Source organism: Pimephales promelas, chromosome 22 (assembly GCF_988280905.1).
Source record: "Pimephales promelas chromosome 22, fPimPro1.hap1.1, whole genome shotgun sequence".
Classification (NCBI taxonomy): Eukaryota; Metazoa; Chordata; class Actinopteri; order Cypriniformes; family Leuciscidae; genus Pimephales; species Pimephales promelas.
In genome coordinates, this window is record NC_142790.1 from 1098283 (window position 1) to 1117500 (window position 19218).

The 19218-nt window shown below is 37.1% G+C and overlaps 1 protein-coding gene across 2 annotated transcripts in view; it reads left to right on the plus strand.

Annotated features, from left to right (window-relative positions):
- piezo2a (piezo-type mechanosensitive ion channel component 2a) overlaps nucleotides 1-19218 on the plus strand; it is a 187752-nt gene that overhangs the window by 49903 nt on the left and 118631 nt on the right. For both annotated transcript variants that reach the window (XM_089125806.1, XM_089125807.1), the window contains exons 5-8: nucleotides 1977-2121; nucleotides 7316-7595; nucleotides 10627-10840; nucleotides 18511-18679. In XM_089125806.1, the coding sequence (XP_088981932.1) occupies nucleotides 1977-2121; nucleotides 7316-7595; nucleotides 10627-10840; nucleotides 18511-18679 (808 nt within the window). The remainder of the gene's footprint in view (nucleotides 1-1976; nucleotides 2122-7315; nucleotides 7596-10626; nucleotides 10841-18510; nucleotides 18680-19218) is intronic.

A 19218-nucleotide genomic window follows, 5' to 3' on the forward strand; every position in this document is an offset into this window, starting at 1 on the left:
TTTCAGTTTTCAGCTGGGAATGGCCGCTCTGAAGTGTGTTTTCTGGAGGGCTGAATGGACGGGTTTCATTAAATCCCCCGGCCGGCGTCGGCTCTGGGAAATGAGATCCAGACGTGCGAGCGCTCTGAGCGAGGATACTGGGAATCACAGGCTTTTATTGAACAACTCAGTGTTTTTCTGCATTTTTAAGAGGCTCTGCAGCTCATTGGTGCACTAAGAGCACTCGTAAAAACATTTCATCTTAAATGTTACGTTGGCTCAATGGAAGCTTGTCTGCGTCACAGAATACACTTTTTTTAAGATATTTGTGACTTTTTTAACTCTCAATTGTGTGTTATAAAGTCAGAATTGTGAGTTATAAAGTTATAATTGTGTTATAAAGTCAGAATTGTGTGTTATAAAGTCAGAATTGCGAGATATAAAGTTATAATTGCGAGATATAAAGTCATAATTGTGTGTTTTAAAGTCAGAATTGGGAGATATAAACTTGAAATTCTGACGTTATATCTCATAATTCTGACTTTATATCTCACAATTCTGACTTTATAACTCACAATTCAGACTTTATAACACACAATTCTGACTTTATAACACACAATTCTGACTTTATAACACAATTCTGACTTTATAACACACAATTCTGACTTTATAACACAATTCTGACTTTATAACTCTGAATTTATAACACACAATTCTGACTTTATAACACAATTCTGACTTTATCACACAATTCTGACTTTATATCTCACAATTCTGACTTTATAACACACAATTCTGACTTTATACCACAATTCTGACTTTATAACTAACAATTATGATTTTATAACACAATTCTGACTTTATATCACACAATTCTGACTTTATCACACAATTCTGACTTTATATCTCACAATTCTGACTTTATAACACACAATTCTGACTTTATACCACAATTCTGACTTTATATCTCACAATTCTGACTTTATCACACAATTCTGACTTTATAACTAACAATTCTGACTTTATCACACAATTCTGACTTTATATCTCACAATTCTGACTTTATAACACACAATTCTGACTTTATACCACAATTCTGACTTTATACCACAATTCTGACTTTATAACACACAATTCTGACTTTATACCACAATTCTGACTTTATAACTAACAATTATGATTTTATAACACAATTCTGACTTTATATCTCACAATTCTGACTTTATAACACACAATTCTGACTTTATAACACACAATTCTGACTTTATAACTAACAATTATGATTTTATAACACAATTCTGACTTTATAACACACAATTCTGACTTTATAACACACAATTCTGACTTTATAACACACAATTCTGACTTTATAACTAACAATTATGATTTTATAACACAATTCTGACTTTATATCTCACAATTCTGACTTTATAACACACAATTCTGACTTTATAACACACAATTCTGACTTTATAACTAACAATTATGATTTTATAACACAATTCTGACTTTATAACACACAATTCTGACTTTATAACACACAATTCTGACTTTATAACTAACAATTATGATTTTATAACACAATTCTGACTTTATATCTCACAATTCTGACTTTATAACACACAATTCTGACTTTATAACACACAATTCTGACTTTATAACTAACAATTATGATTTTATAACACAATTCTGACTTTATAACTTACAATTAGGACTTTATAACACGATTCTGAGTAAATTTTTCATTCTGTGATGGAAACAAGCTTGCATACAAGAGTGACTTACACATTTCTAGCTAATTTATTTATATATTTAATTTTTTCTATGCTTATATATTTTCTCCCAGTTTAATATGCAGAGACAACTGCAAGTAAAGCATGACTTCCCGAAGAGTAAAAACTGTGTGACGCTCGACGTGTCGACTCCTGCCTCAGCCGGTGGTGCGAGTTAGGATGATATTGATACACACTCTCATATCTGTGTGTGTGTGTCTGCAGTGTCCGAGGGGCAGACGCCGGGAACGGCATCCGCGTGTTCATCCCGGACATCGGCATGTTTGTGGTGGGTCTGGTGACGTGGCTCCTGTGCCGGAGTCTGGAGAAGCCCACGCTCAAGGACCTGCAGCAAAACAGCCACGAGCAGGTGAGAAACACACACACACACACACACACACACACACACACACTCAGAACTGCAGCTGGATATAAACCGGATAACGTCCGTTCAACTTAATTTGGAGCGAGTGTCCAGTGTTGTGGCGGTGTGGAGTGACGTCTGTCCGGTGTGTGTGTCTCACCGGATGCGCTTCTGTGGACACAACGCCTCATCTCCGACTCAATCACCGACACTGACGAGCGCTCTGAGGCTGTGTGTAAGGGAGACTGTGTGTGTGAGAGAGAGAGAGAGAGTGTGTGTGTGTGTGTGTGTGTGTGTGACGCTGTGTGTCACTCCTCTCGGCTGCACAAGTGAACCAGTGGAGATTCATGTGTCGTAATTGACTTTGGAGAGATCGTTCTCTCACTCACCAGATCTAAATATATACAGGACACTTTAAATATAATGTGTGTGTCCAGTTCATGGATCCAGACAGAATACACATATTTTTAGTGTATTGATTCCCACTAAGTGCTCGCTTTGAATTTGATCATCTGCCATGAAAGATCCTCCGTTCCTATGAAAACATCTCCATCCGCTCAATATATATATATATATCATTTCTTCCTATAGATAATTAGTGGAAATGAGGCTTTACGAAGCGAAACAGATCGCATTATAAAAACTAAAATGAAGTATAGATGCAAGCAGAAATGATTTATGTTTTGTGCGCTTGACTATAATGTTTCTGCTCAGCTTTGCTCCGTGTAAGTTCATATTTCGTGTGTGATTCATGTTTTTAATAATTTTACTTAAAATATCAAATACTGTCGTGACTTTTCAGACCCTGCTCAAATAGTATCAAATTTCATAACGTTTTGGCATACAGTCATAAGGGCTGCCGTGGACAAAGCAGAATAATAATAATAAAACTAACAATAGGAGTTTATTGCATTACAGAAGTGCAAAGAGCCGCACAAATCACCAAAACAACACCCTAATTTTCTCTCAGAAATTAAAAAATGTCCTTTTATCCTTTACTCCTTTAATCTTGACACCTTAAATCAATAATCTTGAAATCAAAATGTAAAATTAAATTTTATTTTTCATTTAGATTTTTTTTCTTCTACATTTCAAATGCACTTTTTTGGGAGATTTTTTTTTTTTAATTTTATTTACCTTTAAATTGAGAATTTAATCAATACATAATAAATAATAGTCATATAGAAGTACATTCCTCACGTTCAATTCAATTCAAAGTATTTCATGGATAACTCTTTTAATTCAGCTCTAAATGTCTTCCATTGGATGTGTGTAGAGATCCTCTTGCGGATAAATAATAATATAAGATAAGATGATATTTCATAACTCTGGATGGTGTTATATCTCTATATGGAGCAGAGGAGCTGTTCCGCTGGGTCCTAAAGCCAGTCAGTTCAGTCTGCATTCATACACACATTATAACAGAATTTTTTGGTAATGTTTTAGCATTTTTAGTTTTTTCTACGTGTCCTGAAGCATTCCTCACATTCCGTTCATTCCTAAGACGGTCAAAATGACCCGATTTTTTTACTTTTTTAAAATTAACTCCTCGAATCCATTCAAAACTGTTATTGTGTGTTCGTGGTTCAAGCGCGACAGAAGTCGTGACGAATGATGAACACACAAAAATAAATTCAACAATTTGGTTAAAAGTAAGTGTAAAATGTGTAAAAAAAAAGAAAGGTACTGTAAAAATCTAGTTGTTATATTGAATTATTAATCATAATTGATTTCCCTGTATGAACTCATTAATCCACACAGCCTGCACATGTTTGCTGATAATGGGATAATAATCTCTCCACGCCGAAACGCTGATATGAAATCACGAATAAAGTATGATCTGTTACGAGCGCAACGCTCCATGGCTGAAGTGTGTATCCTCAAGCACAGCGAGAGTGTGTGTGTGAGGGAGAAGTCCACCAAACATGAAGCATCGCTTCAATATTAGAGAGAGAGAGTGTGTGTGTGTGTGTGTGTGCGTGTGCGTGTATGTGGGTGAGTGAAAGCTTGTGTGTGTGAGAGTGAGTGAGTGTGTGTGTGTTTGTGTGTGTGCTTGCGTGCGTGCTTGTGAGAGTGTGTGTGTGTGTGTATTCAGCAGGTTCACATCTGGAATACATTTGCTGGTGTTGTTTTTTCGGTGGCAGTGCTAGAGTTACCAACCCCCCCCCCCTCCCTCCTCTCTCTCTCTCTCTCTCTCTCTTCCTCTCTCTCTCTCTCTCTCTCTCTGATGTACAGTAGTGGAGCGGCAACAATTGTCCCTCCCCGCTCCAAGCGTTTAATAATCACTCCGCTCCAGCTCCGCTCCGGGTTCACCATTTACCGCTCCACTCCTCGCTCACTGATATCAGAAACACCGCTCCGTGTTCGCTCCCCAAGGACATTCCGAATAAAGTATTAAAGTATGCTTTAAAATCTCACAAAACGTCTCCTCATCATAATACATAGGCATTTTAAATAAAATAATAATAATAAACAGCATTAGGAGAATAGTTGCAATGTGGTTTATTGAATTTGGATAGTGTGCAAACTTAAGACATGCTATGCTAATTACAGGTTATCAGCATTATAAATTAAATATCATTGCTGCTTTTTGCAGAGCACATTTTGTTTGGAAAGAATAAAAGAACTAATTTATCTACGGGTCGCTACATTTCTCACAGATTGTATTTATTTATTACTACAAACTTCGCTCATCCTGTACGTTCTTCACAAACACAACCGTCCGCCTCTCGTCGATTACGGTGATCAGCTGGAGGGGTTACACTCGTGGAAGTGTGTGTGTGTGTGTGTGTGTGTTTTCACAGCACAGACTCTCATTCATGCTGGGAATATGGTAAATATAGCGGAGCGAAACACTGTCAGTTTTTTGTTTTCACAGCGAAGCGAGACTCGTTCAAACACACACCTGATTTAGCTCAGCTTGTGTTATATGAGCGGAGTGTGTGTGCAGCACAGCGCCGAGAGAACCAGTCCATCACATTTCAAGCCTTTATTTGTTATCTTTTTGATGATTATGGATTACAGCTTATGAAAACCTTTTATTTGGGGTTTTCATATCTGTAAGCCATAATCATCACAATTATAACAAATAAAGGCTTGAAATATCTCACTTCGCATGTAATGAGTCTATATAATATATTAGTTTCACCTTTTAAGTTGAATTACTGAAATAAATGAACTTTTGCACCATCATTTTTCGAGTTTCACTTGTGTGTATATAGGGCTGTCAAACGATTAATCGCGATTAATCGCATACGAAATAAAAGGTTGTGTTTACATAATATATGTGGGTGCACTGTGTATAATTATTTTATATATATAAATACACACACATGCATGTGTATTTAAGAAAAAATATTTATATGTAAAATATTTATATATAATATAAAATAAATAAAATATTTATATTTATATATATTATATAAATTATATATAAATCTATATATACATGAAATATTTCTTAAATAAATACAAACATGTGTGTATATTTATATATACAAAATAATTATAGGCTACACAGTGGACCCACATACATTATGTAAACACAAACTTTTATTTCGTATGCGATTAATTGCGATTAATCGTTTGACAGCCCTAAAAACCAAATAGATATATACACACAAGTGAAAATTTAAAAAATGAGAATATGGTGCAAAAGTATTATGTGTAAACAGACTTTTATTTTGGATGTGATTAATCGCGATTAATCGTTTGACAGCCCTAGTTTATACACATTTTTATTTCAGTTTTAATAATTAAGTTAAACTAAATGCGAGTGAGAAATGTCGCCTGAACACTAGCGTTGGTTTTCACAGACAAACACTCACTTTTTGTAAAACTTGTTTTTCATTGTCCTGAAGCAGGAATAAAGAAGTTTCCCTCATATTTCCTTCCATAAACGCTTGAAGAGTGACTTTAGACAGCGCCGTCAAGATTTAATCAAGCCCTCAGACCTTCATCCTGTTCTAGTCTTTCTGGACTCATTTAGCCAGTGTTAACTTCGTTAGGAAGGAGAACGAGGCGCTCTAATGCCTTTTATAAAGAATCCTGGAGTTGCACAGCAGTGGATTCAGGCTTTACAGTGAGGTTTAGTGTATTCCTTTGAGGAAAAACGCATGATTTTTTACGTTTGTTGTTGTTGTTGCATGTTTTATGTTCCTTGTGCCGGATGTAATATGACATCAGCGTGAGATCCAGGTGAACATCTGGACACACCTGGGAGTTTTAATCAGATTGTGCAACCGTATACCACAATAATGAGGCACTCCTGACCAATCCAGGCATTTTATAAATGTTCAAATGTTCTATGAATATATAATACCAGTTTGGGGTCGGTACATTTTTTAAAAATGTTTCTGAAAAGCACTCTTCTGCTCACCAAAGCTGCATTTATTTGATCAAAAATACTGTAAAACAGTGAAATATTATTCTAATGTAAATCATCAGTTTTCTATGTGAATATATAGTAAAGTGTAATTTATTCCTGTGATTTTCAGCATCATTACTCCAGTCTTCAGTGTCACATGATCCTTCAGAAATCACTCTAATATGAGGATCTGATGATCAAGAAACACTAATGATTATTATCAGTGTTGGAAACACTTTCATATTGTTGAGAAAACTGATAGATTTAATTTTTCCGTATTCTTTGATGAATAGAAAGTTTAAAAGAACAGCGTTTATTGGAAGTTTATGCTAAATGTCTTTATTTTCCAGCAGGTGTGTGTGTGTGTGCACAGGCGAAACTCGAAAATTTAGAATATGGTGCAAAACTTCATTTATTTCATTAATTCAACTTAAAAGGAGAAACTAGTATATTAAATAGACTCATTAATTTTTTTAATTCTATTTTTTTCATTTTGATGATTATGGCTTACAGATATGAAAACCCCAATGTGAAAAGGTTTTCATATCTGTAAGCCATAATCATCAAAATTATTACAAATAAAGGCTTGAAATATCTCACTTTGCATGTAATGAGTCTATATAATATATTAGTTTACTGTAAAAGGTGACTATAATATATAGTCACCTTTTAAGTTGAATTACTGAAATAAATGAAGTTTTGAACAATATAATTTTTTTTTCGAGTTTCGCCTGTATGAGCCAGCTGTACAACCATTGGATTTAGGTAAAATTACGAAGTTTAAGAGAACAATTTAAACTCGTACTTTCTGTAACATCCATTGTCATGTTTCAGGAAAAGGAGGATGAAGAAGAAGACAAGAAAAGTGAGAAGCTTGAGGACGAGCTGCTTTTCGAAGACTTTGAGCTGGGCGATGAAGACTGTGCTCTTCCCGAGGATGAAGAAGATGACGACGAAGAAGAAGGAGAACTCGAGGAGGCCGACGTCGAAGAAAGTACCAAGATGAAGATCCTGCGGCAGATAGCAGACGTGGCGTCCAAACTCAAAGAGATCATTGGAAATCTGATTACCACTGCAGGAAAAGTAGTAGTAACCATATTATTGGGCCTCACAGGTGGGTAGTGTTGAGTCCGACATCACTCACCACATGCGGTCCATACACAGCGTTCATTCATGAGCTGAAGATGAATACAAGCTCAAGTGTGTTGTTATATCCCAAAGCTCAAACAAAAAGAAATATGTGAGGGATAATGTGTTGTCATCGCAAAACAAACCCCGACAGTGTGTTCAGGACCCCGACGCGATGACATTACCACGCGTATTAAGTCGAAACATTTTATTAGCTCATTAAACCCAACGCTTCTATGAAGAAAACAGTTCCTAGCGAGTGGTTTTGAGCCTAGACAAACTAAAAAGGTCAAACAAAAGGGATAATGATAGTATTTGCTTCTACTGAAGCTGTCAGCCCACATTATATCAACTTAAAATGGTGAAAAACTACATTACCCATGATGCTATGCAGAAAATTCCACCAACAGCTGAGTCAGAATAGCTCTTAAGCTCCGCCCACTCCCATAAACCACTGTGAATGACTTAATAATCAATCTCAAAATACTCAATTTTATTTATATATGTGCATTGATTGTGCTGTTTGCAATGCATCATGGGATTGTAGTTCTTTCCCTCACTAGTTCACAGTTTTTGTCTTTTCAAAAACTTTTTGCTTCAATTCAAAGTCTGTAATGTTGTGATTCTCCTCGTAACTGGTTGGCTCGATTCATGGCTTATAACTCTTTAACGAAGACTAAAAAATTATTTTTCCGGAATTCTCCGGAACCAGCACTCCTGAAAAAGGGGGCGGGCACTAATCCACTATTGACGGCGAATAACTAACCTCGGAATGTTGCGACTGACCAATCAGAATCAAGTATTTCAGAGAGCTGTGTAATAAAAAGAAATAAAACATTTACCACTAAAATCCAGTCATTTTAATAGGAAACCTGCCATTTTTGCCTGTAAAAATTCAACAACATACAAATATGATAATCATAATCTCAGAGCCTGATTAAGTGCGAGTTCTAATATCATTGCGTGACCTTTATAGCCATGGATAATTCACCTTTTGAAAATAAATAAAAGGAAGCCCGAACATTGTAATCTATGACAAAGAGACTGTTTCAGTCACTCCGTATCGTTTTATTAATGTTAAAATGGTGTAGTATTTATGAATTATTATCCATTTAGTTGTTTAGAGTGCTGTGCCAAGCGGGAACCTTCCCGTCTCTCTTTAATGCAAAACAGAGTGACTTAAACTGCAGTTTATCGACTGGCCACTAGAGACCGGCTGCAGAAGAGAGTCAATCCCATAAAATGTACGGGAACAGTAAAATGTATTGTTCCCAAACATAAAAACAATAAAATGGATCAGTTTTTGATTGGACGGCTGGGTCAAAAGTGACAGTCATGAGCGTTGCGTTTTATCCAAAGAACATTTGTAACTGTCGGCGTGAAAAAAAACGATCAGCGCCTCGTTACGATCATGGCGTTCTAGAAAAGTGGCGCTCCCATTGGAAACAATTGAAAACATACTTTTGGTGGCCTTAAAGTTCTGCATAATTAAGGGCGTGGCAACTTGAGTGACAGGTGGATTGCCTCTGCTGTCAATACTAGTGTTAGTCTGCTGTCTGTTAGCGGAATTTCGCTGCACATTTTCGTTTGTCCGGGATTGATGCGACGACGGATGGCGATTAGGGGTGTGCAAAAAAATCGATTCATATTTGAATCGCGATTCAATCTTTACCGATTCAGAATCGATTCATAGAATTCCAAAAATCGATTCATATAGGCTATATTTTTTAATGGCGTGCAGGGGCGGAGTGGCAATCGGGTGAGTCGGGACTTTTACCGGTGGTCCGGTAGTGTTTCTATGGTTTCGAGGCTGCGAGGGCCGGTCTGATAAATAGTTATTGCAAGTTCTTGCCGCCCGCTGGTCAAACTGTGCAGCCACTCTGCTCAACCCGTAAATAAATGCATCGATCCGCAGATCTTATGTTTGAGTTCTGTAGATGTTTTGCCAAGCGTGTCAGAGGTGACGGGTTCTAAACCGCACTCGTATAGTTTTTTCTCTCTCTCATCAAAACCGAATATGTTCATCACGTTTGTGTGCATTTCATTTTGTGATTTCACCGGAGTCTCCACAACAGCGATAGATTGAAGCGCGCGTCCGAGAGAAGACTGCTCGAGCCACAGAGAACACTGTATATCCATGACACTGATCGCAGAGGACACGAGCGCTCAGCTTGATTTCAAAAACAACAGGTCTCTTATTTAATAGCGAACTAAATGAATGCTCTGCTAGTTAACTGGAGATACCCGCAAATTACGCGCCTATGAACGACTTCACTGGATCTAAACAAATCAATCTAACCATAGATGTTACCAGTAGCGGTGGCTTTTTTAAAATCTATTTAAAATATTTTCGCAAGGGTTCTATGAAATTAGTATATATTTTTAGGGAGTTCAATGTGCCCAGTCGAGTTCACATTTCAACAGTCAACCTGGTAGCTGAAGTAGGCCTACTCCTTAAACCACATTTAGCATAATTGTTTGTTTGATCTGACTACAGCACTTTAAAGCTAAATGTAAAAGCTTTTTATTTAAGTTTTATTTTAAACTTGAATTAAATGTATTTAAAAGCTGGCCAAAGCTTGGCACTTTGCACTTTTTAGTTGCAAAAGTTTTTATTTTTGTATGAAGACATATAAAGTAATATCAAACTTTTCTTTTAAATTATGTCTACTGCAATCAATCACATAGGAAAAAGTAAACTACATTTATATAGACCTGCGAATCGTTTTTTGAATCGAAAATCGATTTTGAATCGAATCTCAAGACAAAAAATCGGTATCGAATCGTGACATTTTCTAAATTGTGCACCCCTAATGGCGATGGCTTCAAAAATGCTCTTCAGAAACATAATGGGTGACACTACGTCCATACTATTTTTTACAGTCTATGCAGTGCACTTTAAGAGACTCCGCCCTCATGCTCTTCTGATTGGCTGTGATTTATGACTGTTTTTGTCGCATGTCTGGTTAGGACACACTGCAAACGCCTTTCCTCTGCCTTCTCCCGATGTGTGTCAGGTATGATGCTGCCGTCTTTGACCTCCAGTGTGTATTTCTTCACCTTCCTGGGCCTGTGCACCTGGTGGTCCTTCTGCCGGTCCTTCGACCCGCTGCTGTTCAGCTGTCTGTGTGTCCTCATGGCCATCTTCAGCGCCGGACACCTCGTCATGCTCTTCCTCTACCAGTTCCAGTTCTTCCAGGAGGCCGTTCCACCCGGGAACAGCTACGCCAGGTGAGACCACAGAGCCTCTCAAACCCGGGTTTAAAGTCACAGTTACGCTCGTCTATTGTGTCGTATATCGAGTGAATCGCTTCTGGAACGAGAACACATGTGGGCGGGGCTTGATTGTGTCTGTGTGGAACTGATTGGATGGTTGTGGTTTGCTATTGGCTGATCTCATGTGAGTGACAGGTTATAGCCCCGCCCACATCATCAGAGAAGAGAAAAGATGCGGCAAGAGGAACTGATTCTCATTCTACATTATTAACACTATAATGATGATGTTCACTGATAAATCATTTAATATAAACACTGCAATATTCCATTATAACAAGATTTCATGGTAACTTTAATGGGGTATGTAATGAAGTTGGGTCTCAAGAACACAGATTTGCTATAGTATCCAAATATCTGAAACTTCTTAAAGGGTTAGTTCACCCTAAAATGAAAATTAAGTCATTAATTACTCACCCCCAAGCTGTACCAACCCCGTAAGACCTTCGTTCATCTTTGGAGCACAAATGAAGATATTTTTGATTAAATTTGAGAGCTGTATAACTACCACATAGGCTCCTAAGGGAATGACACTTGACGGCCGAGAAAGTCAATGAAGAAAATATTTAAATATCCCAAGTGACTACCGTGGCTCAACTATAAGTTTATCAAGCGACGAGAATACTTTTTGTGCGAAAAAACAAACAAAAATAATGACTTTATTCGACTATTCCTCTTCTTCCTTGTTGGCCTAACCCTTTAAATCAAGATGCATTTACTAGATGAGTAAAATGCCATGAGATATTATGGGGCAAAAAGATCAAAATGAAGTGAGTTTTTGCTTAAAACAAGCGAAATGATCTGCCAATGGGATCAGAAAAATAATCTTAATTCAAACAGAAACAAGATTATATATCTGACCCCATTGCTGCATAATTTAAAGCAAAACCTCACTTTGTTTTGACCCCCAACCAGAAACAATATGTAATATCGTTTACTACTTTAGCAAATGCATCTTGATTTACGAATGGTTTGATATTTGAACTGGAAACGACTGTTTTTGCAGTGAACATATGTATTCAGGATCACTTTTGCCCATTTTAATGCTTGCCCTGTTGAGTTCGTGGATGTTGATGCGAGCGGGCGAATGCTGTGATGTATGCTGTGTTGCACGTATAGGCCGCGTGCGGCCGGATCCCCTTACTCTGGCCAATGAGATTAGAGAGCGGCTGAAAACCAAACACAAAAGGAGAATTCAATTAGAGCGATCCGGCGAGCGGGAATCCTCCATGTGAGCTCGCCTGTCTGGCTCAATCACGCTAATCTAGCGACCTAGCCTGTTTATTAGCTTGGTGGCGTTACAGCGACTGGCGTCCGGTGTCGATCTGATCCAGGCTTTGAGGTCAACCCGTCATTAGCGTGATTAAAGGAGGAACATTAATGGACAGTTCTGGTTCTGGATGCTCATTGATGATCACTGAGATATAATGGGCTTTATGCCCAGCTGCACTACTTCCTGAACTTCAGCCAGCTCCTTGTTTCCTGTCTGCCATTATTGGACAAATTGATTAATTCAGATATGCTTGACCTCAGTAGTCACGGCAACAATAATCAGGCACACCTGAATTAATCAGGTTTGTCCAATAATGGTAGATAGGAAACAAGGAGCTGGCTGAAGTTCAGGAAGTAGTGCAGCTGGGCATAAAGTTTCATTCATATTCATATTTTGAATCAGTTTTTATTTTTAAATAAAGTTTTAGTAATATATTAATTTTTAGTTATTTTAGTACAGTACATCACATCAAGTTAATCCAAATAAAAATGAGAAAGTGCTTTGGCATCTAACTGGAATAAAATGTTTCTTTTTTGCCAATATATTTTATTTCATTTAAGGTTTATTTTATACAGGTGAAACTGGGAATATTAGAATATGGTGCAAAAGTTTATTTATTTCAGTAATTCAACTTAAAAGGTGAAACTATTATATAGACTCGTTACATGCAAAGTGAGATATTTCAAGCCTTTATTTGTTGTAATTGTGATGATTATGGCTTACAGATATGAAAACCCCAATATTTTGATATTGATGTTTTCATATCTGTAAGCCATAATCATCAACATTATAACAAATAAAGGCTTGAAATATCTCACTTTGCATGTAACGAGTCTATTAATATACTAGTTTCACCTTTTAAGTTGAATTACTGAAATAAATGAACTTTTGCACTATTTTTACCTGTATTTTATTTCAAGTAAATAATTTTTAATGGGTTTTAGTTTCAGTTTTAGTTATACTAACCCACTTCTAGAGGACTTATACAGAAAGTAGGGACACTTTTGAAACTATTTAAAGCGCCAGAGATGTGCATTAAAGGAGTAGTTCACTTTTAAAAAAACGTTTATAATGATAATTTACTCGCCCCCATGTCATCCAAGATGTCCATGTCTTTCTTTCTTCAGTCGAAAAGAAATTAAGGTTTTTGATGAAAACATTCCAGGATTTTCTCCATATAATGGACTTCAATGGGGACCAAACGGTTCAAGGTCCATATGACAATTTCAGTGCAAATTAAAAAAAACTTTTTTCGTGTCATTTGGTTCATTCAACGAACGAGTTGACTCGGGAAAAGATTTGTTCATTTTGATGAACGAGTTCGGACAGGAGAGTCACGAATGTGCGTCACAGAACAGAGCAAGGCGAGCATTTGAGCTTATAAAACTAAAACTTTGTTATTTATTTATTAAATGAGTGCTCGTTTCGCTTGATAAGACCCTTATTCGTTGTCTGGAATCGTTTAAAGCTCTTTGAACAGTTTGCACTGAAACTGTCTTTTGGACCTTGAACCGTTTGGACCCCATTGAAGTCCATTATATGGAGAAAATCCTGGAATGTTTTCATCAAAAACCTTAATTTCTTTTCGACTGAAGAAAGAAAGACATGGACATCTTGGATGACATGGGGGTGAGTAAATTATCAGCAAAAGTTTTTTTAAAAGTGAACTACTCCTTTAAATATGATTTGCTAGCATGCATATCTCCATTAGAGGAGTCTGTTGCCCGTCCGCTCGCCGTCATCATTAGTGTTAGTGTGTATCTCAAACCAAGAACGACCTACTGTCACACTCTATTTCAAAAGTTTGATTTAAAGAGTCAATATTCGCGTTGCTTTCAGAAATCTGGGTTTAGTTCTGTGTTGTGTATGGCGTGTGCCCAGCGTTCAGCTCCAGGAGAGTAAAGTTCAACAGACTCGAGTCTCAAACCCTACACTAATGATTTTTTGTATTTGTATAAGGCTTCTGGTTTATTGAATATGAGCTGCATATTACAGTAAGCTGGACGTTCTTGATCACTTTTAAACCCTTTAGGTCTGATGTTTTGAGTTGACTCCATGTGAAAGGCATTCATTTCATAGTCATTCACTAAACTTTATGTTATGACTTTCATTTTATATGTGGAGGTATTTTAATGAATGTTGGAATATGATCGTTTTTGCAATGATGAAGAGAACGAATCTGAATTGATTAAAAAATGTAATTAAATAGGCCTATCATACATATTAATATACTGTTTTATTCTAATAAAATAAATGACTCTCATCATATATTAATAAAAAAGCTGCGTATGTCCTTTAGAAGTGTCTGATATCTACAGTACCTACTTGAAAGCAGACATCCAGAAACAACATTCAGACATTCAAGCAAAAAAATGCTTGAAACTGTGGTCCGGAGATAAACGAGGTCTGACGGGATTGGGCCAAGATGAGGGAGAGTCAGTAATGACATCATCTTCATTTTTGGGTGAACTAACCCTTTAAGGTGCTTTATGCGACCGGCCACGTGTGTTTTATAGGCTGCTGTCACTTTAAGAGCGAGCGCATGATTCCAATATAATGTTACACATCCGATTTCTTTCTCAACTGTTTATGTTCACTTAGGACATAACTTAAGACGTGTATTTTAACTACAAAAGCACAATTTGTTCACGCGCTGTCTGAAAAACCTTGAATGGTTTAAAATCGTTTAAATGTGTAAATTAGCAAGAAAACACGTGCAACTGATAAACTTTCACTCTGTGATTGTTAAACGTAGCGACTCGCATGCGTGCCGAACCGCGGGCCTGATCCGTACGATCCGTCGCGCCGCTAATCGTTATCGTGGATCGATATTCAAACGCTTGAGAATGAAACCCGAATCCTCTGGTTGTGGTGTTGCCGGCGGCCTCGGGGGAGCCCAGCTGTTTCTCATTACGACAGGACGGCTCTTGGCCTGCGCTTCAATTACACAGCTGGTTTCAGGGAGCGCTGCTGCGTGTGAGAGAGGAAAAACAATCAAACGTGACTCGAAAAGCCTTTGAGTAACGTACATGCAATTCCTCTAAACGAAGCCTGGAGTGGCGTCTCCAATGGCAGGCCTGTGTTGTCCTGACACTAATGTTCGCCTTCAAAAGAGCCATTAGCGGCGGATACGAGACTATAATCGCGCAACTGTTGCGTCTCGTTAGGATGGGTTGCGAACGCGAAGCTGACAGCAAGATACAAACACTAGACAACAGCTTTGAAGCTGTTTGGGCTCTCTTAGACACAAACAATCGTCCTGACCCCTGAAAGTCCCATTTTAAAATCGTAACTCTGCTTTTTTGGGTCCAATCCACATCCTGAAACCTCATACGCATTCAAAGCCTCTATAAAAGACATAGATACTACAAATATGTCAGATGAGGTTTGAACCGCGCTCAGAAAACACACGGTGAAATGAAACGAGCCAAGCCAAACACACCGACGTGCGCAGGAATCCTGACACCTTTCTGAAATACAATGTGCGGGAGAAGAATAAAAGAGGCAAAGAAAGCAAAAACACGCGAGTCATGAGCGAAGAAATATGCCTTACCAAAACCCACATAGAATTAAGTGGTTTTTACAGGATCTCTTTCTCAAACAGAACCTGAGAAACACCCTATTAGAAAAACACTGGGCGATCTGCGAGCCGCTGCGTCTGGACGAAAACAAAGAGCTTCTCTTTGACGATCACATAAACAGCACAATCGCTCGCAGCTTTGATTACACACTCGCTGAACTTAAACATGTGGAAATGTGGAGAAGACTCTGTTTAGGGTTGAAAAAATGTCCATTTAGCAAACCCAGAGATTAGAACCAAATGGTTTTATGTTGCTTTGTCTCCGCAACCAACGCAGGGATCATTGGAAGTCATTTAAATACAAAAAAAATACAAGAAAATCACAAATGTATTCATTTAATTGATGAAAAAATGTCAGTAAATGTGTTTCTAATATTACACAAGATTTCTATTTCAAATAAATGCTGTTGTTTTGAACTTTCTATTCATCAAAGAAAGAATTTTTCACAAAAAATATCAACATTGATGATAATAATAAATTGAGCATCAGATCCTCATATTAGAGTGATTTCTGAAGGGTCATGTGACACTGAAGACTGGAGTAATGATGCTGAAAATACACTTTACTATATATTCACATGATTTACACTGGAGTAATATTTCACTGTTTTAATGTATTTTTGATCAAATGAATTATTTCAGAAACATTAAAAAAATCTACCCCAAACTTTTGTGCACATAAAAATAGATATGAATGATACAATAATAATGGATTGTAGATAAAGCTAAAGAGAGCTAAAGAGTAAAAATATAGAGCTATACAATTAAAGGGATAGTTCACTTTGAAAATTAATTTTTGATATGTTTTATCTTACCTCAAGGGCATCCAAGATGTAGGTGTCTTTTAATTTTAATATTTTTCGGTCAAACCGTTGTTGTCTGTCAGTCATATAATGGAGGTCTATGGTCACCACCTCTAAGAGCATTCACAGAGAAGTCCAGATTAAACATGATTTAATGACTCGTAAATGTAAGTACACACTGATGGCCTAAGACACGAAACGAGCGGATTGTGTGAGAAAACCAACAGTATTTATATCGTTTTTACCTCTTGTTAACACAGCCACGTCCAACTGATCCCCCAGAGATTTCGGAAGTTTTACCTTTCACTAAACATATTTAGATATACAGAAAATCACAATGGAAGACGATTTCGATATATCACTTCCAGTGCATGTGCAGACTGAAGCGCCTGTGCCGTCAGATCAGTTTGACATGGCTGTGGTTACAAGAGGTAAAAACGATATAAATACTGTTGGTTTTCTCACACAAACCGCTCGTTTCGTGTCTTAGGCCATCAATGTGTACTTACATTTACGAGTCATTAAATCATGTTTAATCTGGACTTCTCTGTGCATGCTCTTTGAGGTGGTGACCATAGACCTCCATTATATGACTGACAGACAACGGTTTGACCGAAAGATATCAAAATTGAAAATACAGTGGAAATAAAGACACCTACATCTTGGTAAGATAAAACATATCAAACATTAATTGCAAAGTGAACTATCCCTTTAATATGTATAGGAGACGTATAAAAGAAATGTAAGCAAAATGCAGACGTCGGCGAGTTTGAGGCGTAGTTCACATCTCTGAATCTAGAGGTTTATGAGTTCTAATAGTTGTGACTAAAGATCTTTATGATTCGTCTCTCCACATTTTTCTACTTAAGTGTGTGTTTATTATGACCTGGCATCTGCATTATTAATAGCAGCTCAACTCTGCGCTTAAACTCGTTATTTAGGACTTGGATGTCACGCTTAGGGTTTGGATGATTCATGAAAGGCGAGATATTCTGACTTCATATTTTCTCGACGGCATGAGGTAGCTGCGAAATGAACATCTGGCACACCACAGTCGTTTAACTAACGGCAGCAGAACCATAAAACCCAGCGAGTGTGTGTGTGTGTGTGTGTGTGTGTGTGTGTCACCTCCTCCTCCAGTGGGGTTTAGCTGCGAGAAGCTGCCGTTTTATACATCTCATCAGCTCAATATGACTGTGTAATTAATGTAAGTTACATTCAAAAGCCACGTCTCTTGATCCCGAAGGGGAATGACACTCTAATTAATAATGTTTATAATGTTGTATGTGGAAATGAAGAGCTGAGAGTGTGCTGTACTCCTGTTTTCTCTTTATTCATCTTTTTTTTTCACTTTTATACCCAGTTAAACAGGCATATGCTGTTATTTTCTTGCTCAGCCGTCCACTCTTGCTTCCACTGAAAGAAAGAAAGTAAAAAAGGGAAAATAAACACAAGTTTAACCCTGAGAAATCTGGAGTGAGTTAGCAGATCTTTTAGTGTTGTTCTCTGTTGAAAAATGTAGTAAAGTGCTTTTTGATTGGGTGATAATCTTATTTTTCTTTCCCAGATCATCATCACACACACACACACACACTACAAAAAATGCTTTTCTTACTTAGTATTTTTGTCTTGTTTCCAGTCCAAATATCAAACATTTCTTAAATCAAGATGCATTTACTATTTTTATTATTTTATATACATCAATTAAGCATTTTTTTTTTGCAGTGTATATATTATATATACATACAGTATTCAACATTTGAAGTGGATCATAACCTAAAGTTATACATAAATTTGAACAATACCCGTTCTTGTCTTAGGACAACTTTGATTAACGTTTTTACCATTTTAAATATTGTCTATATATATATATATATATATACATTAATGTAATATCGTATCCTTCACTGTATTCTTATATTTTGTTGTACTGTATTTTTAATGAATGAATAATTGTCCTGTTTCTCCTCAGTCTGTTTGGCATTTCTCCTGTGGTGAAGACCGACTGCTCACACACCTGGATGTTTAAAGTGAACCCTGACCTGCCGTGGCACCACTTCGTCAATCCCATCATGCTCTTGGTGCTGTATTACACCCTGGCCACACTCATCCGCCTCTGGCTTCAGGACTCAGAGCACATGGTCTGATTACACTCCTTTTCTTCTTCATTATTCTTTTTCACTTCGGTATTTACACTATACACACAGACTGTTTTACGTTGACCCATTCCTGATACTCGTTTCCGGCAGTTCAGAATCACTTCTTTCAACTTTTACATTCGCAAACAGCTTTATTACACACACTAAATGAAAGGCAATATCCAAAATAAGCACTTTAAAGGAAAAAAATTCATCCACATGTACAGTCAAATATGATTTTAATATCCGTTTACTAGTGTGATCAGTACACTATAGTTCATTTCTGTGAGTGACAAGAGCAAAATAAAGTAAACCGTGACATATTACACCCAAATTTATACACATGTGGGACTAAAAATTATTTGAGCTGATGATGTTTTGCTGAAGTGTGTTTTCTGTAACCGCTAATGCTCTTTTCACACACACACTGAACAACATGAAGCATTGCTTGAGCTAAACTGGTATTATCTAATTGTGTAGTTCAATTGAACAGATATTCAACATAATTCATGTGTGAGAGTCCAACAGAAGGACGGACAAAA